The sequence below is a fragment of the Kryptolebias marmoratus genome, linkage group LG19, assembly GCF_001649575.2.
Source record: "Kryptolebias marmoratus isolate JLee-2015 linkage group LG19, ASM164957v2, whole genome shotgun sequence".
In the NCBI taxonomy this organism is placed as follows: Eukaryota; Metazoa; Chordata; class Actinopteri; order Cyprinodontiformes; family Rivulidae; genus Kryptolebias; species Kryptolebias marmoratus.
The window spans coordinates 7,521,973-7,539,316 of NC_051448.1; the positions used below are offsets into that span (position 1 = coordinate 7,521,973).

The 17,344-nt window shown below is 44.0% G+C and overlaps 3 protein-coding genes across 5 annotated transcripts in view; 2 read left to right on the forward strand and 1 right to left on the reverse strand.

Moving 5' to 3' along the window:
* The window catches only part of capn3b (calpain 3b), a 13,703-nt gene extending 9,857 nt beyond the window's left edge, over positions 1–3,846 (forward strand). For all 3 annotated transcript variants that reach the window (XM_017411952.3, XM_017411953.3, XM_017411954.3), the window contains 8 exons: positions 899–976; positions 1,066–1,123; positions 1,210–1,274; positions 1,345–1,413; positions 1,493–1,571; positions 2,423–2,539; positions 2,660–2,718; positions 3,517–3,846. In XM_017411952.3, coding sequence (XP_017267441.3) covers positions 899–976; positions 1,066–1,123; positions 1,210–1,274; positions 1,345–1,413; positions 1,493–1,571; positions 2,423–2,539; positions 2,660–2,718; positions 3,517–3,543 — 552 coding nt within the window. In that variant the 3' untranslated portion in view covers positions 3,544–3,846. The remainder of the gene's footprint in view (positions 1–898; positions 977–1,065; positions 1,124–1,209; positions 1,275–1,344; positions 1,414–1,492; positions 1,572–2,422; positions 2,540–2,659; positions 2,719–3,516) is intronic.
* A 131-nt stretch (positions 3,847–3,977) lies between these two features.
* On the reverse strand, positions 3,978–14,186 carry znf106b (zinc finger protein 106b). The gene is made up of 21 exons (XM_017411949.3): positions 14,124–14,186; positions 13,711–13,838; positions 13,534–13,595; positions 13,214–13,417; positions 11,907–13,136; positions 11,469–11,817; positions 11,339–11,387; positions 10,530–10,684; positions 10,374–10,434; positions 8,773–9,481; positions 8,615–8,664; positions 8,407–8,540; positions 8,062–8,196; positions 7,222–7,338; positions 6,879–7,070; positions 6,457–6,519; positions 6,220–6,339; positions 5,679–5,750; positions 5,527–5,598; positions 5,283–5,429; positions 3,978–4,689 (listed from the first exon to the last, which is right to left on the reverse strand). Exons 2-21 carry the CDS (start codon positions 13,834–13,836, stop codon positions 4,633–4,635), a joined length of 4,104 nt encoding a protein of 1,367 aa, XP_017267438.1. The 5' UTR covers positions 13,837–13,838; positions 14,124–14,186; the 3' UTR covers positions 3,978–4,632.
* Positions 14,187–14,336: 150 nt separating this feature from the next.
* churc1 (churchill domain containing 1) lies at positions 14,337–16,217 on the forward strand. The gene is made up of 4 exons (XM_017411861.3): positions 14,337–14,504; positions 14,668–14,803; positions 15,083–15,153; positions 15,899–16,217. Exons 1-4 carry the CDS (start codon positions 14,466–14,468, stop codon positions 15,989–15,991), a joined length of 339 nt encoding a protein of 112 aa, XP_017267350.1. The 5' UTR covers positions 14,337–14,465; the 3' UTR covers positions 15,992–16,217.
* The last annotated feature ends 1,127 nt before the right edge of the window (positions 16,218–17,344 follow it).

A 17,344-nucleotide genomic window follows, 5' to 3' on the forward strand; every position in this document is an offset into this window, starting at 1 on the left:
ATATCCTACCTGTTAAATATAAGTGGGTAGCACAAATAGATCTATGCATTAAAAGCAGCAAGTGTCTGAAAAACATTACAACTTACATACAAAAACTTACAAAAGCACAAAAAAAAATACTTCAAAAACACTCCACAAAAATAAATTTCACTTGTCTGAATTTTTTATGTACAGATATGCATCTTTTAATGGTTTAAAAATAACAAAATAAAATAAGAAAAGTCTAGTTATTACCATGCAGTGTCCAGAAAGAGGAGTTGTTCAGCTTGTAGGGCACCACAACTGCTTCCACCCACCTCCATCATCATCATCATCATCATCATCATATGAAATTACTTTTTGTCACAACAAAAAATAGTGGCTGGTGGACAAAATTCTTAATTTCCACCCCTGCTTTGTATTGTCTAATATTCAACCTTTTCACAACCTTAACTTAAAAACCAATGCTAATTAACTAAATAAGTTTAAAAAGAATTTAAACTCTGTTGCTGACAAGAAAAAGGAGAATTTTTCAGGATTATAAGGATCCAGTTTTCCTAAATCTGAGGTTTAATTAAAGGTCTAGAATTCCTTCAATGTTCTGGTCAAGCCTTGAAAATAACATTATTGTGGGATACTCTGAGAAGCTACTCTCAGCTACCACCACACTAAATCTTCACCCCAAAAAAGCAAAAACACAAAAACATTATCGCTCGCCTTTTGTTGTTGGACGATCACTAACTCGAGTTTAAAGCTTTTTAGGTTCACAGATATCGGATAATCCTCAAGTAATCATGTAGAAAAAGATACTCAAATGATAAAAGTTTGAACCTTTTGTTTCTGCAGCTTCTTGTGTTTTTGTTATTTTTGGTAAAAACGGCACAAACGTCATCACATCTTCTCCCCGTTTGTCCTCCAGCTGAAGCTGCTGCAACCCGAGGAGGAAACTGAAGAGGAAAAGAACTTCAGGGCCATTTACAAACAGATTGCTGGGGAGGTAAGTAGGAGGAACGCACTGAAGACTCGAGGGCGATGTTGATGTTTGAGTGGTTTTATCCCTCCTCTTCCTCCTCCTCCTCCTCGCAGGACATGGAGATCTGTGCAAACGAACTGAAGACGATCATGAACAACGTTCTGTCCAAACGTGAGCACGCCGCAGAGATGAAGGTCACCATCGCAGCACGTGCGCTCTCATCAAGCCGCCTCTTTTTTTTTTTCCTGCTTTCACAGACAAAGAAATAAAGACGGACGGGTTCAGCATCGAGACGTGTCGAAGTATGATCGCCTTGATGGACGTATCCTTTAAAGCCCGGAGCTGAGAGAACGTCTCCGCTGCTGAGCTTTCCGTAACTGACTCTTCGTCAGACTGACGGATCTGGGAAGCTGCACTTCCAGGAGTTCAAACACTTGTGGAAAAAGATCAAGGAGTGGCAGGTAGAGCCGACTCCGTCTCCGGCGGAACGTTTCCTGTCGCCGACGAGTTGAAACTGATCACACCTCCTCATATCTGCAGCTCATCTTCAAGCGTTTCGATAAGGACAAGATGTCCTCCATCAGCAGTTTCGAGATGAGAAACGCGGTCAACGATGCGGGTGAGCAGCAAGATGGAAAGACTTTGAAAACATTCACAGATTCAGGATGTGAACCCTGAGTCACTGAGTCAGATTTTGGTGAACATTATTTTGTAAAAACATCTGTATGTATAAGGAACACACACCACATTATAGGCTTCGACTCTTTATGGTTTTTAAGATATGATCCTCCAAACGTTCGATAAAACAGCTAACAGGATGGTGTCCAGTCCTGGTCCCGGAGGGCCGCTGTCCTGCAGGTTTTAGGTGTTTTTCTGCTTTGACGCCTGATCTGAAGGACTGAGTGGCTCCTGCAGGACCTGAAGGCCTGCTGAAGAGCAGAAAAACATCTAAATCATGTAGGATGGTGGCCCTACAGGACCAGGATCGGACACCATGACCAAGTGGCATTACCAGGAGCTCAACCAGCAGAGCCAGAACCAGTTTTATGCCCTGCAGAGAAATAATCTTCCTCCAACACAAACGTCTTTCCTGAAATAATAGGAATCTAGCTTTAAATGGTCTCTGTGAGAGATCCTGGCATCTCAAAATCTGAATTTTGTGTTTCCATTTACAAAAAAGTTGATTTTTAAGCAGTTAGCAACTTGAAAATGAGAAAAGATACGACAGTTTTGATGCCGAATTCTAAAAGTTTGGACCGAAATTACCCAGGATGGCAATTTTCAGGCCATACATGATGTTCTTTTGGAAGATATTTCCTTTTGAAACACCATCAAAAGAATCTGCGAGGTCAAAAATGGGGCCATGTCTGTTCATCACTCGTATGGATGTTCTTCCAAAACTTAATGATCGCCCATATCTGAGTGTGTGACCCGGGGACCGGGGTTACATTTCCACTGTTCACTCCTCAGGGTTTCAGCTGAACAAACAGCTGTACGACATCATAGCCATGCGCTACGCCGACGAACACCTCAACATCGATTTTGACAGCTACATCTGCTGCTTTGTCAGACTGGAGGGCATGTTCAGTAAGTTCAAACCAAACCTCATCAAACGTCGTCATGGTTACATGAATAAGTCGTATCAGAAAGATTAAAGCCAGCTGCACATAAAGAGTCGGATGTGGGACCATCTCGTGTGTTTTTCAGGAGCTTTTAAGGCTTTCGACAAAGACGGCGACGGATTAATTAAACTCAACGTCCTGGAGGTGAGTCGCTTTCTGTTTCACATTCTGTGATTCGCTTCGGTTGTCACCCGCCGGCAAGGATGGAGCAATCATATTTTTAACCCACGTCTGCGTGTGTGAGCGCTCGTCTGTACGGTTAGCAAAAAATATCTCATGAAAAACTAAACCGGTTTTATCACAACTTTCCTAAAGTGGTTGTAACTCTAATCCAAGATGGACGCCACAACAAAGCAAGCTTAGCAAACACAAGTCAGCTAATCTTACAGATACTGAGCTGAAATCTGTAGAGCTTTGATTAAACCCTTAAAACAGTCAACCCTGTTTGTCTGTTAGCAAAATATCTCACGAACAACTGGACGGATTTCAGTGAAACTCTCAGGAAGTAATCACTGACTGCACATCTACAGCTGATTAACCCGATTCAAGATGGCCGCCACAGCTAACAGACCTGAGCCGACACAAAATAGGCTGTACCAGAGCTGCAACAGATGGTCCGAGCGCTGCAGCTGTCGATCAACATCTGATCTTAGTCTAAAACTCGGGCGTGAAAGGCAGAGGGCGACATGCATGTCCTCTGGCACCCTCTGCACCCTTACTTCCCCCCGGCCCCGCACCTCCTCATCCAGCCTTCGTGACGCAGTTCTGTGCTGAACGTCTAATATTTGTTGTTAGATTTGATTAGAGACGTCACGAGTGAAACAGCAACACGTTTTCTACACGCAGGCACCAAGAAACCTTCACAGAACACAAAGTTTATCTTTTTATTTAGGAAATAAAAGTTTGTTGCGCTAACATTTTCTCTTTTTTCTAACTTTCCAGTGGCTTCAGCTGACCATGTACTCTTAGATCGTCTCATCCAGGACCGGCTCACTGAGACTAAACTCCTAAAAGTTTCTGGTTTTTCCACTAAAGCAAGCTCGTCTTACCTTCTGTATTATTCTGCTTTAATATGTGGACTTCTGTGAAGAGTTTAAGGTTTGGGTGATGAAAGCTTGAAGCTGAAACTACTTTTAGGAAATATTTATAGGATTTAAAGTCGGAATGCAGACTTACCTTCCCTGTTAAAGTTTGTGTTGTAAAGATATTTAAAGTGTATTCTGCCTAAATTATTGTGGAAGCACAACTGCTGAAATAAACATTTAATTTTTTTTTGTTGCTGTACACATACAGTAGGTATAAAATACAAAAAAGTGAGGCACGCCTAAGGCAGCACCTTAAAGTTTCTCTCAAATAATTTGGTTTTAAATGCAAGGAAAAGAAACATTTACACAACCACAGTGTCAGAAATGTGAAGGTTTATAATTATACACTTTATATTAATAAAAGAAATCAGTTAATGAGGAAAAACGATGAATTACATTCCTGCTCTAAAGGGAGAATTTTAATTTCGAGGCGGAAAAGTTGAGGCTTCTGCACAAGTTTTAATGTTTCATGGTGGAGTTGCATTATGGGTAATGTTTCGAACAAAGAAGCTTTAAAAAAAAAAAATACAGGGTCTGCGCCACAGACCTGATGTCCTTTTTCCTTTCAGTCCATCCAGATTCTTCCTATTTCACACATAAACTCCTGGAATTCTGCTTCACAAAAAGCCCCGATGATCGTCTCCGACCGCGGCTGCTAATCACACGGCAATAAAAAAAAAAAACATTTGGCGAATCTTCCATTACGTTTGGATGAAGTGTCAACTGATCCCAAAAAGAAGAGCAATAAATTATTTTTTACCTATGAAACAGAACAGCTTCAAATGCAAATCATGTAAGAATTAGGAGGAGTTTCAGGAAAGTGCTGACAGAGGAGGAGAGGATGCGGCTCATCAATCACCAACTCTGTGCTGGAATAATTACAGCAGCCGTGTCCGTAAAGCAAACAAACAAAATAACAATAAAACAAAACCTTTTAGTGTTCGCTCGTTCAGCACTTCCCCTTCGGTTCCCGTCAAGGTTGGGGTTTACTGTCGTTCTCCACGTGGCTCTGCATGTGTTCGGGCAGCTCCTGCAGGGAAAACAGGTCCGGTCAGGTGTGAAGTGAAGGACAGAACTCATCAATAAACAACATCAACCCAGAATCTCCATTCACTGATTGATTCATCCAGCTTACAAACATCAGCATACTGCACCGTGTACAGATAAATGATCATTTTTATGTTTTACCTCTGTTGTTACGACTTCCTGCAGGGAATTAATAAAGTTTTCTATCCTGTACCATCACCGATTTTAGACAAGAACAACTTAGGAGTCAATTTGGCAAAAATGCATGCTATCACAGGGGTGTCCAAAGTGTGGCCCGCGGCCCTTTTGTAGCCCTTGGGTGTGATTTTGTGCGGCCTGCGTCTGTAGTTGACTGGTATAATATTGGCTTAAGAGGTTTTAGGTTTAACAGATTTAACAAAATCATCTGTAATCACTTGAGTTTTAAGATAACTAAAATGCATCAGTAATCCTTTCGTAAATCTCTGATTCGTAAACAAATTGAAGGCTAAGAAGCCCCAAACATTCCTACTTTCACAGATGGATGACTCTATTAGTGTATTTCCTGCTTAAAAACAAAAACTTGTGACTTAAAACCACGTTTCAGAAGCAGCTCACCTGTCTAACCGCCTGCTGCGTGGCGAAAAAGGCGTTGCAGTCCTTCCAGCGACACTTGACGGTCTGCAGATTTGGGTTGCTGTGATCCCTGGTGAGGTGATGGACAAGGTGCTCCGGGACGCCGAAGATCAGGGAGCAGCCCTGCCACTGCACAGAGGACAGACACACACGGTCACTGAAGTCACGTCGGGAAGCGGCTGAGGGCGGCGGGACGAAGGCGCCACTCCGGCCACCTGGCTCTTACCCAGCACCGGTGGTTTTTCATCAGGTTGAGTTTCACAGCCTGAACTGTTCCGTCGTAACAGCCCGTGTAAATCTGAGAGGAACAAGTGACAGTGAACGCGACGATCTTTCCCGCGTGACGTTTACGGTGCAGACGGGTTTCGGTCCACGTACCACACTCTTGTGAACGGCCATGCACATCACCATGTCACTGTGGCCGCCGTACACCTGCAGGCGATCGTGAGACTGAAACAGACAAAACAAGAAGGCAGATCATGAAAAAGGGGGCGACCATGTAAACACCGGTGTCTATCTGTCTGTTAGCAAAATGTCTCATCAACCACTGGACAGATTTTAGCGAAACTCTCAGAAACTAATCACTGGATGCACGTCTACAACTCATTAACTTTTGGAGTCAATCTCAATCAAGATGGCTGCCACAGCTAAGCAACCTTAGCAAACACTAAAATGGCTACAACTCAGTCAATTTTACAGCTATGGAGATAGAATTTGGCGTGGTAGTAGCTGAGGGTGCTACCTGTTGGAGTCAACCCTGTCTGCTTGTTAACAAAATATCTCATGAACGTTCTCTCCAAAGTCAGCCCCTGTTTCAACTCCTCTGAAGTCTCCTAATCTTTAAAACCTAAATCAAAGCCACCAAATCATTCCTAACATTAAGGAGTATTTTCATCACACGATGTAGAGACACGAATACCTGTAGCTCATAAACTCGGACCAGTTTATCCAGGCAGGCCGTCACCATGACTTTCCCCAGGATGACGATGGACGTGACGGCGTGCCCGTGACCCTTGTAGATCCGGAGCAGCTCGCCCGTCTGCGAACAAAAAACGTGTACGACAGTAACGGTGACTGCGCAAGCAAGACAACAAACCATAGATTTGGGGAAATCTGCTGCACGAATCCGCGTGGGAACGGGACCAAAAGCACTCACGTGGATGTTGTGAGCGTGGATGGATGTGTCGCTGGAGCCACTGAAGACCAGATCGTTCACCACCTGAGAACAACAAATAAGGTAAGATTCACCTGGAAAATAATTTATTAATATTTTATTATCAGTCAGGAGGTCAGTTAGAGGCGACACCTTTTATAAATACAGTAAACTGCAGAAGAGAAGCTGAAACCAAACAATCTGAACAGAAACATTTATAATACTTGGATTTTATTAACATGTTACTAAACCTAATGGGTCTTTAAGAATCTGAGAAGTCTAAATATAAAATATGTTGCTATTTTCTTGAATTAAAAAGTGGATTCAGCTCCGGATTTCCATTAAAACCTTTAAATTCATCGTCTGAACTCGCAGTGATAACTTCTATTTTTGTTTCGTTGGAGCAAACGGGACGCTGCGCCCACCTTCATGCAGAGCACCGTCTTGGTGTGACCCTCCAGCGAGCGCAGCAGCAGACCGTTCTTGGCGTCGCGAACGCTGATGGTGCTGTCGTATGAGCCGACCAGCAGCAGCCGCCGGGCGCCCTCCTGAGCCGTGCCGAGGCAGCTCACGCCCCGCGGGCCGTGGCACTCGAACACGTCCAGCTCCTTCAGGGTCTGAAGGGAAAAAAAAACACAAAATACACGATTTGACATCTGGAGAAAATGAAACCTAAATGAACCAAACGTCTTCAGCGGGTCAAATGCAGCAAACCTGACTCGCTTGTAGTTTGTTGTTGCTCCAGTATTTAAAAATAGTCAAACTCACCTTCAGATCATAGCTGGTCACGGAGCCGTTGGCGAGCCCGGCGTACAAAATATTCCAGGCTATGTGCAAACACAACACCCTGTCCGGTAGGGAGATCTGCTCCAGACACTTCTTAGACTAGAAGTAAAGAAAAATGTCTTAATTAATTAAAGCTGAACTCCGTCTTCAGTGAGGGTCAGAGTGTTTTTAAAAGGATGCAGATGTTTGAAATACAACTAATGTTACATGAAATTAAAGTAAACAATAATTAAGAAACATCTGAAGCATAATCCACAGGAATAATCTGCATCCAGTAAAACTTCCTGCTTTCACATGTGATGAACTCACCCTTCATCCAGATGTGTTTAATATGAAACAGATGTCTTGTTTTTAAATCTCGTGGCAGAAGCTGAGAGGTAAAACCAGAAAGTATCTGCTGGGAAGTCAGACGTGCTTGTGACTTTCGGGCCACACGAGCAGCACGTGTTCGAGCACAGGTGAGGGACTTTTTAGGTGTCTGAATCGTACAAAGCCTGTGCATCGCAAAGCTCCTACCAGCTGCGCACCTGACCGGGTTCTTGACTTTACTCAAAACCCGTAGAGTTTGAAGGTCTGCCATCTTTTATGGAGCCAAACGCATCAAGTGAGCCAAAGTCTCAAGCGCAGTTTGGCCTCATTTGTTCTAGTCCAGGGACACCAAAGCGCTTTTTAGTCATTCAGGTTTCGGTTGAATTTCCTTATTTTAACACCTTTAAATGACAAGATCGTTAAATCTTCCGAATCAAAGCTTCGTACTGTGACTTATTTTTCTGCTTGTTTGTTTTTTTTCTGCGTCGTTAACTTTGCAAATGCACGTTGTACCTTTATGCTGTAACAGCGGATGGTCTCGTCGCTGGATCCGGTGTAGAGGCGCGTTGGCGCGTTCCGACCGGACGACACCAGCAGGCAGTTGACTTTGTTCGTGTGACCCTGAAAAATGGCTTCGCACTCTCTGGTCTGGAAACACAAAGACAAATTTCACTAAAAGCCCCCCCCCCCCCAAAAAAAGCCAAAAAGTAAATGTTCTGTAAAAACCGCTGCAGCAACTAAAATTAGCTCCACAGTAAGTAGATGTATTGCTCATCATAATTTCAGATGAAGAAAGTTAAATGTGCAGATTATTTAAAACACATAAAAGTGTGTATGTGTACATTCCTAACGACGTACCATGAGGCTGTAGGCCCGAGCCGTGTTGTCTGCTGAACACGTGTACAGCAGCCCGTCGTGGACCTGCAGGCCGTGAACGGGACCAGCGTGGTTAGAAAAGGACCCTAAAGACGGCTCGTCATCCTCAACAGACTCTGAAAACACAACGTTTTTAGCCACGGTTTGTTAGATGATGCATCTAAGAGTAAACAGAAGGAGTGAAACTCACCTGGACGGGGGCTGGCATCTTTCCTTGCAGTGACTGAAGGCTGAAATTTGCTGAAGGATTAAAAAGAAAAAAAAAAAACAGACATTTATTGAATCCTGAAGTGTAAACTTCGCCTTTATAAGATTTTCATCCCTAAAATGACCCTGAGTGAGCCTCACCTCTCCGGTTCATCTTGCTGGGCCGTCTGAGTGCTCGCAGAGCTGACCTCCACGCTGGCGGGCCTCTGCGGAGCCTCGGGCTGAACCGCAGGGTTCCTCTCCGCCGAGTTCTCGCCGTCTGATTCATCGATATCTATGACCTCCAGGTTGGAGGAATCGATCATTTCCACTGAGCTGTCGCTCTCGCTGCCTCCGTTGTCCTCGTCCGACGGTTTCCTCTCTGTTTTGTTTGCTGCAGGCTCTTCATCCCCTGCAGGCGGCGGCGCAGACTCGCTCTCAGACGGTTGGGCTTTCTGGGCCAGCACCTCTGTCTTCCCGCAGCCCTTCAACGCCGCCCTCGCCTCTTGCTCTTGCGGCCTGCCGGCAGGTGGTCCGGGAACGGGCAACTTCGCCGACGTGGAGCTCTCTGCTGCAGGTTGTTGAGCAAAGGAGGTGGATAAGTGTGATGGCTGGAGCAGCATCGGGGGGAGCACGTCGGAGGGAAACAAGAGGGCGGGTTGGTTCAGAAGGACCTCGGCAGCTTTCGGAAAAGCAGCCTGCTCGGTCGTGGCAAAATGGCTGACATCCTGCTTCACCGCCACCGCTGACAGAGCGAGGGGAGCTGGAGGAGGGTGGGCGATGGATGATGCTGGGGCTGCAGCGGGCGGCTGCTGGCTCGTAAAGGAAGGAGGCGGCGCGGCGGATGATGAGGCTGCTGCGGGATAACCTTCTGAGGAAAGGTTAAAGAGAACGTCAGATTAGGATTTTGTTCAGAAAATGTGCTCTGATCTTCCACAACCTGCTGCACTTCTCGTCTCATTTTTATTGGTTTCATCAAAAATTTCCTGGAGCCTCTTCTTTTCATTTTTTTTTTAACTCCAAGTGTTTGCAAGGTGTCCATGACCAGTGGTAGCAACCCCAAACTATGATAGTCCCTCCACTGTGCTTCCAGCTGGGTTGAAGTTGTAATGCTTCTTTCTGTTTTAGATCCAAAACTCTTACAGTCTTACATTTTGTCATAAAAATTAACCCTCTGCCTGGTCTGTCAACAAAAACACTGACTAAAAAGGGTTGTGGAAAATAAAACACTTTCAGCCTTCTTTTTTCAGTTTGTAATATTAGTTTAATTAGAATCTCCTTCCATTAGCACATTTATTACTATTATTCAGAGTTTTTGTTTTAGAGAACACAGATTACTTTCTCAACTATTTTTTTTCACTTTAAAAAGCTCTTTGTGACTTCTTAAGCTTCATGCATCTCTATAAGGCCTAAAAAAAGTCTTGCAGGCTCGGTTCATACGATCAGCTTATCCACTCATTCAGCACATCTATGGTTCAATTGTTTGAGACACTAAAAACATTAGATTGTTTCATTGTGACTTTATCATTTTGCACCTTTGGAACATTTTGATCAGGAGTGTCAGACTCCAGGCCTTGAGGCTCCGCTGTCCTGGAAGTTTTAGGTTTTTCTGCTCCAACACACCTGACTCAAATTATTTAATTACCTCCTCGCCAAATCATCGAGTTCTCCAGAAGAACGCCCACATGTCAGTCATTTAAACCAGGTGCTTTAATGACTGACACCCCGCCTTTTGGTTTTGGGTGTGTTCCTGTTTCTTTTACCTTGCATTCCCTGCAGGATCTCGATGCGCTTTGCTCTCAGACCGTTGACCTCAGCAGAAAACTGAAACAGAAGATGAAACGTTCGTGTCGATCTACAGCGGGAACACTGGTCCGTGGAGCAGACAAACGCGTGTCGTGCGACATTGGCGGCAGCACCTGCTGTCTCAGCAGAAGAAGCCTCTGGACCTCTGCGTAGGCGGCCTGCAGGGCATTCCGGGCCTGGATCAGAGATTTGTCCAAATCCTGAAAGGAACGACTCAACTCGTCTTCCCTCAGCGAGACGGCCAGCAGCTGGTCCATCTGACTCTGCTCTGCAGATAAACAGGGGACGCTTTGGAAATTCTTACATGCATTAAAGTTAAACTGAATGTGAAGAACCCGACCGCGAGTCTCCCTCGCCGACTGGGAGTCCTTTCCCCCCCAAAATACTTCAGACATGATAAATAAAAACAGAATACAATGATTTATAAACCAGTTAAACTCTTATATCCACAGAAATATTGTAAAGAAAAACTAAAATGTTAGAACAGAGTCACCTAATCACTGCTGCTGTTTTCGGATCTTTGTTTGTGCGTCAACAACTGATGAACTTTTAGATGGCCGCCACAGCTACCTGGCCTTAACTACACAAAAATGGCTCTAACTTAGTCAGTTTTACAGATATTAAGCTACGTTTTGGTGTGGTAGTAGCTGAGAGTCATCTACATGCATTCCTTTAACGAATGGTAGGTCTTTCATTTTATTAGGCTTTAGACAACTAATAACTAATTTATTTATTTACATTTTTATACAATGTTCTGACTATTTTAGACCCAAAATATGTTTCAAGAAAGTTTTTATTGAGTTAATTTAATAAATTATTGTTATTTTTTTAACCCAACTAAAGTTTGAGTTCATTTATTTCAGACTTTATGGCATAACTATTCTTCTTAATAATAAAATGAATTTGAAAGCAGCAGAATTACCCTTGTTTGACTTTGTTTTCTTCTTTTTACCCCCTGAAACACCATCACCCTGCAAGAACACACAACAGTGAAACTGCACCTGTTAAACTGGACGCTGCAGCAGAGCTCTACGTGACGGAGCACAACTTACCGCCATCTTACTACGTTTCCTCTTGTCGGCATTATTCTCTCCCCTCAGCTCTCCCGTCTCATTCTCCTCGTTTGGTTCTGCTTTAACAGAGACCTTTAGGACTGGCTGGCTGCTGCAGGCTGCCTGAGCCGCACCGGGAGGCGTCTCTGTGGGATCCTGTGGCCGAGGAGCAGTTGGCGTCTCTGTGTCAGCGTCACTCGAAGGAGGCGGCGGCGGCGGTAAGCTCACAGGTGGGACTAAAGGTCTGTCTGACAACGACTCCCACTGGAAACCCTCAGACAGGGAAAGATCACCGTCCTGTGCAGCGCTTTCATTATCGGTCAACTGGTTTACCAACTCAGTTCTAAACCTGTAAATAATAATAATAATAATTATTATAAGCGACATAAAGAAGCAAAAAGTAAAATCAAACGCCTCATGTCATGTTGGAGTCCTCACCGGGACTTGTCTTCTAAGCTCCTCCTTTTCCTCACGTTGTACATCTCCCTCCAGCTTAATTTACTCTTGGCTCCTGAAAAGCTGAGCAACTTGTCCAGGACTAATTTACGTGGAGCTGAGTTGTCCCCCTGAGCTGCTTTGTGGGCGATCCGGACTTTACGAGCGAGGTTCAAGTTGGGCTCAAAGACTGTGATCTTGAGAGAACTTGAAGCATCTCTGGCCAGCTGAGGTTCTCCTTCCTCGCCGTTTACCCGCTCCTCTTCCGCCGCCGAGCTCATCTTGAAGGACCGGCCTGTTTCCTGTGTCTCTCTGGAACTTGTCTGTTTTGGTTTAACAGGAGCGGCAGAGGCGCCTGCCTGTGGAGCGACCACAGTGAGAGACAGAGTGCCTTCTGTTCGATGCACGCCGCTCCCATCAGCCGCCCCGACGCCGGCCTCGCTGCTCTGCTTCCGGGCTTCCCGATCCGCCCGGCACGGCTCCCTCACGCCGAGCTCTCTCCTGATTTGCTTCAGCACGGCGCTGACGTCGACGTCCCGGACAGGAGCGGCGCCGGCGGGCGTGTTTCCTGAAGCAGGTTGAGCCGAGCAGCTTGAACCCTCCAGCTGAGGTGACTCGGTGTTCGCGCTTTCTTTAGGGTCAAACAGGAGAGTTCCGCTTTCAGGGAGCTGGTCACTGGTGAAGGCGTTACTTGTTGCGTAATTATACTGGGTGTCGTAATAGTTGCCCCGGCTGACTGCAGGCGACGCATCTGGTGTGGGCACATCAAAGGCACCCGTTTGGTAGCCATCTGAACTTTCAGAAAAGCTGGAATTTTGGAAGTTCCCAAATCTTGACCGTTTGTTGCCGAGGAAAGGATGAAACCTCAGGTGGTGAGCTGATGGAGGAAACTGATCCTGGCAGTAATGGTGGTGAAAAGGCTGACCTCCGGGCGCTCCTCTGTGATAATTTGGCCTCCAGCTTGCATTGTGAAAAGCTGCTCCTCTGCAGTAAATGGGTCTTTGCAGACTGGATGTTTTGTTCTCCTTGTTTTGAACAACGGCACCGTTGCTTCCATCGCAGGGAGCTCGCTGCCACGATTTCGACGCCTTCGTCTGCTTTTGTTTGGATTTCCCCTGCGTCGCCACCTGAGACGCCAAAGTCTTTTTGCTGCCGACACCGGGCTGCATTTTCATTTGCTTCTGCTCAGCTTCCTGCTTCTGTTTCTTTTTATTTTTTTTCATTGATTTCTTCCTAAGAAACACACACACAGAAATTAAAACTGAGTATTTAAAAACAAGAAACAAAAAAGGGCCGTGTTGAATTCTTACTCCACTTTCTTCAGAGCCTTATTTCTGTTCAGGATTCTGGTGATGGTCTCTGTGCTCAGACTCTTGAACAGAGAGACGGGCTTGATGTTTTTGGTCTTCAAGTTCTTCAACTTCATTTTGTGTTGAGCTGTTGAGACGTGCTTTGCGAACTGATTTAAACCTAAAGACTTCACCATACATGCCTGGCAATCATGAGAGGCATCCCTGTTTTGGGAAAAGAAGACGTTTGAAAACAATAAATCGATCAGATCACACTGCGTCGTCAGCCGTATCGAGTTAAGTTTCTATTCATCTGTGTTTCTGATCAAAGAGATGCTCACTTGCCCAACACCGTCTCCAGCTCCCTGTGATGGAGCATGCTGTGCATGTGCTCATGTGCATCCTGCATTTAAAAAAAAAAAAAAACAATATTAGGATCACAACTTATTTAAGAAGGAGGGAAATCGACACAAGTCTACATTTCAGCAAACTAAAACGTATTATTTAGAGCCGTTTACATGTTTTAAATAATTGCTGCGACACAAAATACAGTAGGTTATTTTGGGTTTCTTGGAGGCTGGTGGAGATTTTTTCTTCACAGGAGTTTTAGGCACCTTCTTCTGTGGAGGCTGGACTTCTGCCATTTCTGAAAAGGTGAAATGAGAACAGATCGAGTAATTGATAGAACGTAACTTAAATCTATAAAAAAAACCTTCAAGTATAAAATTAAAAACAGCAGCACAGCGTGGTTTTAATGTCAGACTGAGATGCAGTCAGTGCTGAACACCAATAAAGTTAGCAGCTAAACAGGAACGCTGTCTAAATAAGGAACAGTGAACCACTAGACAGAGTTAAGAGCATTTAGACAAGCTGTGTGCGATCTATTACACGTAACAATTAATACAATTAATCATTAGAAAATCACGGATACCTCAAAAATTCACATGGCAACAAAAACCTGTGCTACTGCGCCGCCATGTTTTCTAACTGTGCGTATATTACGCACAGTTCTACGTCGGTTCGCCGAAGGTGACGCCGCCCGGAAGTTTAACGGCCTGAACGTAGATCTACAAAACATAATGATAAGGTAAAACGTTCTTTTTGACATCGACGTGATCGGTTAAGATGTTCTACGGCTCTGGTCAGCTTCAAGGAACCGCTAAAGCCTGGGGTGTTTTTGGCTACAGTTTAGCTAAATGTTAGCAGTTCACTGACTGTTACGTTACAACTTCCCTTTTTCGTTTAATTTAAAAGTTATAATTTTAAAGGTAAAATGTGTGCCGGCTGTGTGCATAAAGAGTACCCGGATCGGGTAAGTCGAAGCCGTTGTAGATTTGTTTTTGACTCTAAAATACAAGTTATTTGAGCAGCTGCCAACACCCATTTTAATGTTGTTGTGTTGGTTTTTTTTGGCTCGTGTGCCCAGGATGATGGAACTGATCTTTTTTTTTTCCCCCTTCTCGTCTCTTGCTCAGGGCAACACTTGTCTGGAAAACGGCTCCTACTTGATGAACTACCTGGGCTGTGCAAACTGCCACCAGAAGGACTTCGTGTTGATAAACAACAAAGCCAGTAGCGATGATGATGGGGAGGAAATTGTCACTTATGACCGTTAGTGTCTCTGATTATCATTCAGCTTCTGGACACACACACAAAAAAACCTCAGTGTATTCACAGCAAATTGAGATCAGAAGTACTGGGGGTTAATTTAGGGGGATTCATCCCAAAATAAGCAGGAATGTCTCTTGTAAATCAGTGAATGGGTCCAAAAGGCTGCAGCCTGGTACCCCAAAACTGGTTTGAAAGCCTTTTTAAAGAGCATTTATGTCAGTAGTTTTGACTGTCCTTGTCCAGTACACATTGAAGACAAATCTCTGCATCTCTTCCTAGATGTCTGCAAAAACTGCGACCACGTCATCGCCAGACACGAGTACACTTTCTCTGTTGTAGACGAATATCAAGTAAGTGGTGGTTTGTTTCGCATCATTTATTAGTTTTTTTTGACAGGGACAGTGCACACAAACGTAGAACAGGACATGTAGCTGATGCGTTGGACAAACCGTGCACAGCTACAGCTGATTCGCAACTCCAGTCCCTGGTTGGGCGTTACTGCACGTTAAAATACATACAGTTTAAGGGTCAAAAAACCAGTAAGAATACATACGTATTCAACCTTACAGCCTCAAAATTTATGTAATAAAAACTATACACTCCTGATCAAAATCTTAAGACCAGTCAAAAAATTGCAAGAATTTGCATTTTGCACTATTGGATCTTAAGAAGCTTCTAAGTAGAGCTTCACTCTACTTAGAGCAATTTATAAATCAAGATACAATAAAAATATAAACGTTTTCTTCCCTACATATTCATAGACAACCTCCAAATTCATATAAACATCCTTCCACATCCTCAATATTTCCCCATTCTTACACATTCAGCTAATATACTAAAAAATGTAAATATAATACAAACTCACTAATGCATACACTCACTCATAGACTATCTCATTCATTAAATCTGATAGTTAAGTTCAGTTTTAAGTTCAGATATAGCTTTTACTTGCAGGGGTAATAATGTTGTTCTTTAATATGAGAAAGAGGTCTGACCAGACGAGGTTCTAACGATCCTCCAGTGACTCTGTAATCGTCCTGCTTCTGTGTAAACGAGCTTCAGCATCAGGAGCTAACTGCTCTGTGAACCTTCCAGGAGTACACCATGCTCTGCATGCTGTGTGGGAAGGCGGAGGACTCCATCAGCGTGCTGCCAGACGACCCCAGACAGTCCGCGCCTCTCTTCTAGACCTCGGAAGACGCCAAGACTGCAGCTTCAAGGCCGCCTGTCAGCGCGGACTCGATGCTGCTGCGCATTCAGGACCCACTCAGAGTGTCGTATCGTTAAACACCACAGCATGCTTTCTGGTTAGCTTGAGCAGGAATTACAGCTGTTTTTATACTTTCATGATAAAAAAAAGACCAAATATATTTTAATTGACACGAACTGTAAATAAACACTTTTTAAAAACTACTATCCTTAACGCTCTACATCTGATTATGTTCAAAAACAAAGTTTCATGCAGTTGTAGTGCCTAAAATGGCTGATATGAACCTGCTGGTTATAGCGTCAACATCTTCCATTAAAGCAAAACAAACAAAATGTTACAATATCTGCCGGTCCAGAACGACAATATAAACGGCTTCCAAAGGGAAAAACATCCTAAAATGTTATGTGATCCTGGACAAAGGAGTCGCAATGATGACTTTTTCAATACTAAGGTATTATTTTCAATTTCTCCGTCTCAGAAGCTTTGAAATGACACCTAGTTTGTTGAAAATGATGCTAAACATTATATGAAAGGATTTCCCGGCGCTACGGCAGCCGGCAAAGAAAAAAGGTCATTTTCAAAGTAAATTGAAAGGATTATTTCTGAAGACAAAGCAGTTAGAGAACTTCATTTAAAGCTCGATTAGGAAGCTTATATGTTGCTTTAATGACCAGGACTGTAGATGGTGTCTCTTTATGGATTCATTTGTACACAAATCTTGTTTACAGCAAAAATCGATGTTTTCACTTCCTTAGCACTGCAGCCTGTGAGCATTCTGACCGTTTCTGCAGCACGGGTATCATATCGTCACATGACTAATCGGAATATTTACAAAAACGCCCACTGATGGATTTAGACTTGACACTAATCAAACCGTTCAGTAACCGTTTGTGTCACATGATTGGACCAGAGCCTAATCCACAGAAGAGACGTTTCTTATCAGCAGAGGCTTGTTTGAGCACGGGACAAAGACGGATCAGGGATCAGAGGCAAATATCCAAGAAACTACGAGCTCTAACAGTTTACGTATTTATTTCCTTCTGTCGCGGCACAAAAGGTCCTCATTCGGTTCGAAGATTCAGATCATAAAACATCATCCCCGAATTAACAGTAAGGTCAAAATTAAGCACAGCCCACGATTTAGTGGTTTATGGAACTTTTAATTTGAGGAAATCATCTTCCGTGTAACAGAATCGGCCTCTAATATTGTTTAGTGGAGAGATTTTAGCCCGCTCTTCTTTACAGCGATGCTGCAGTTCTTTAAAATGGGCAGAAAAACCCCTCGTTGCACATTTCAGTCAGGTTAAGGACTTCGCCTGGACGCCCTGCGG

Bases quoted from the DNA above. Each gene is read 5' to 3' on its own strand.
- znf106b (XM_017411949.3), bottom strand. From the start codon at position 13,836: ATGGCAGAAGTCCAGCCTCCACAGAAGAAGGTGCCTAAAACTCCTGTG. The intron at 11,818-11,906 runs GTGAGGACTCCA...TATTATTTACAG, and splicing joins AGCTTAGAAGACAAGTCCCG to GTTTAGAACTGAGTTGGTAA. The intron at 8,541-8,614 runs GTGAGTTTCACT...TTGTGTTTTCAG, and splicing joins AGATGCCAGCCCCCGTCCAG to AGTCTGTTGAGGATGACGAG.
- churc1 (XM_017411861.3), top strand. From the start codon at position 14,466: ATGTGTGCCGGCTGTGTGCATAAAGAGTACCCGGATCGG. The intron at 14,505-14,667 runs GTAAGTCGAAGC...TCTCTTGCTCAG, and splicing joins ATAAAGAGTACCCGGATCGG to GGCAACACTTGTCTGGAAAA. The intron at 14,804-15,082 runs GTTAGTGTCTCT...ATCTCTTCCTAG, and splicing joins GGAAATTGTCACTTATGACC to ATGTCTGCAAAAACTGCGAC.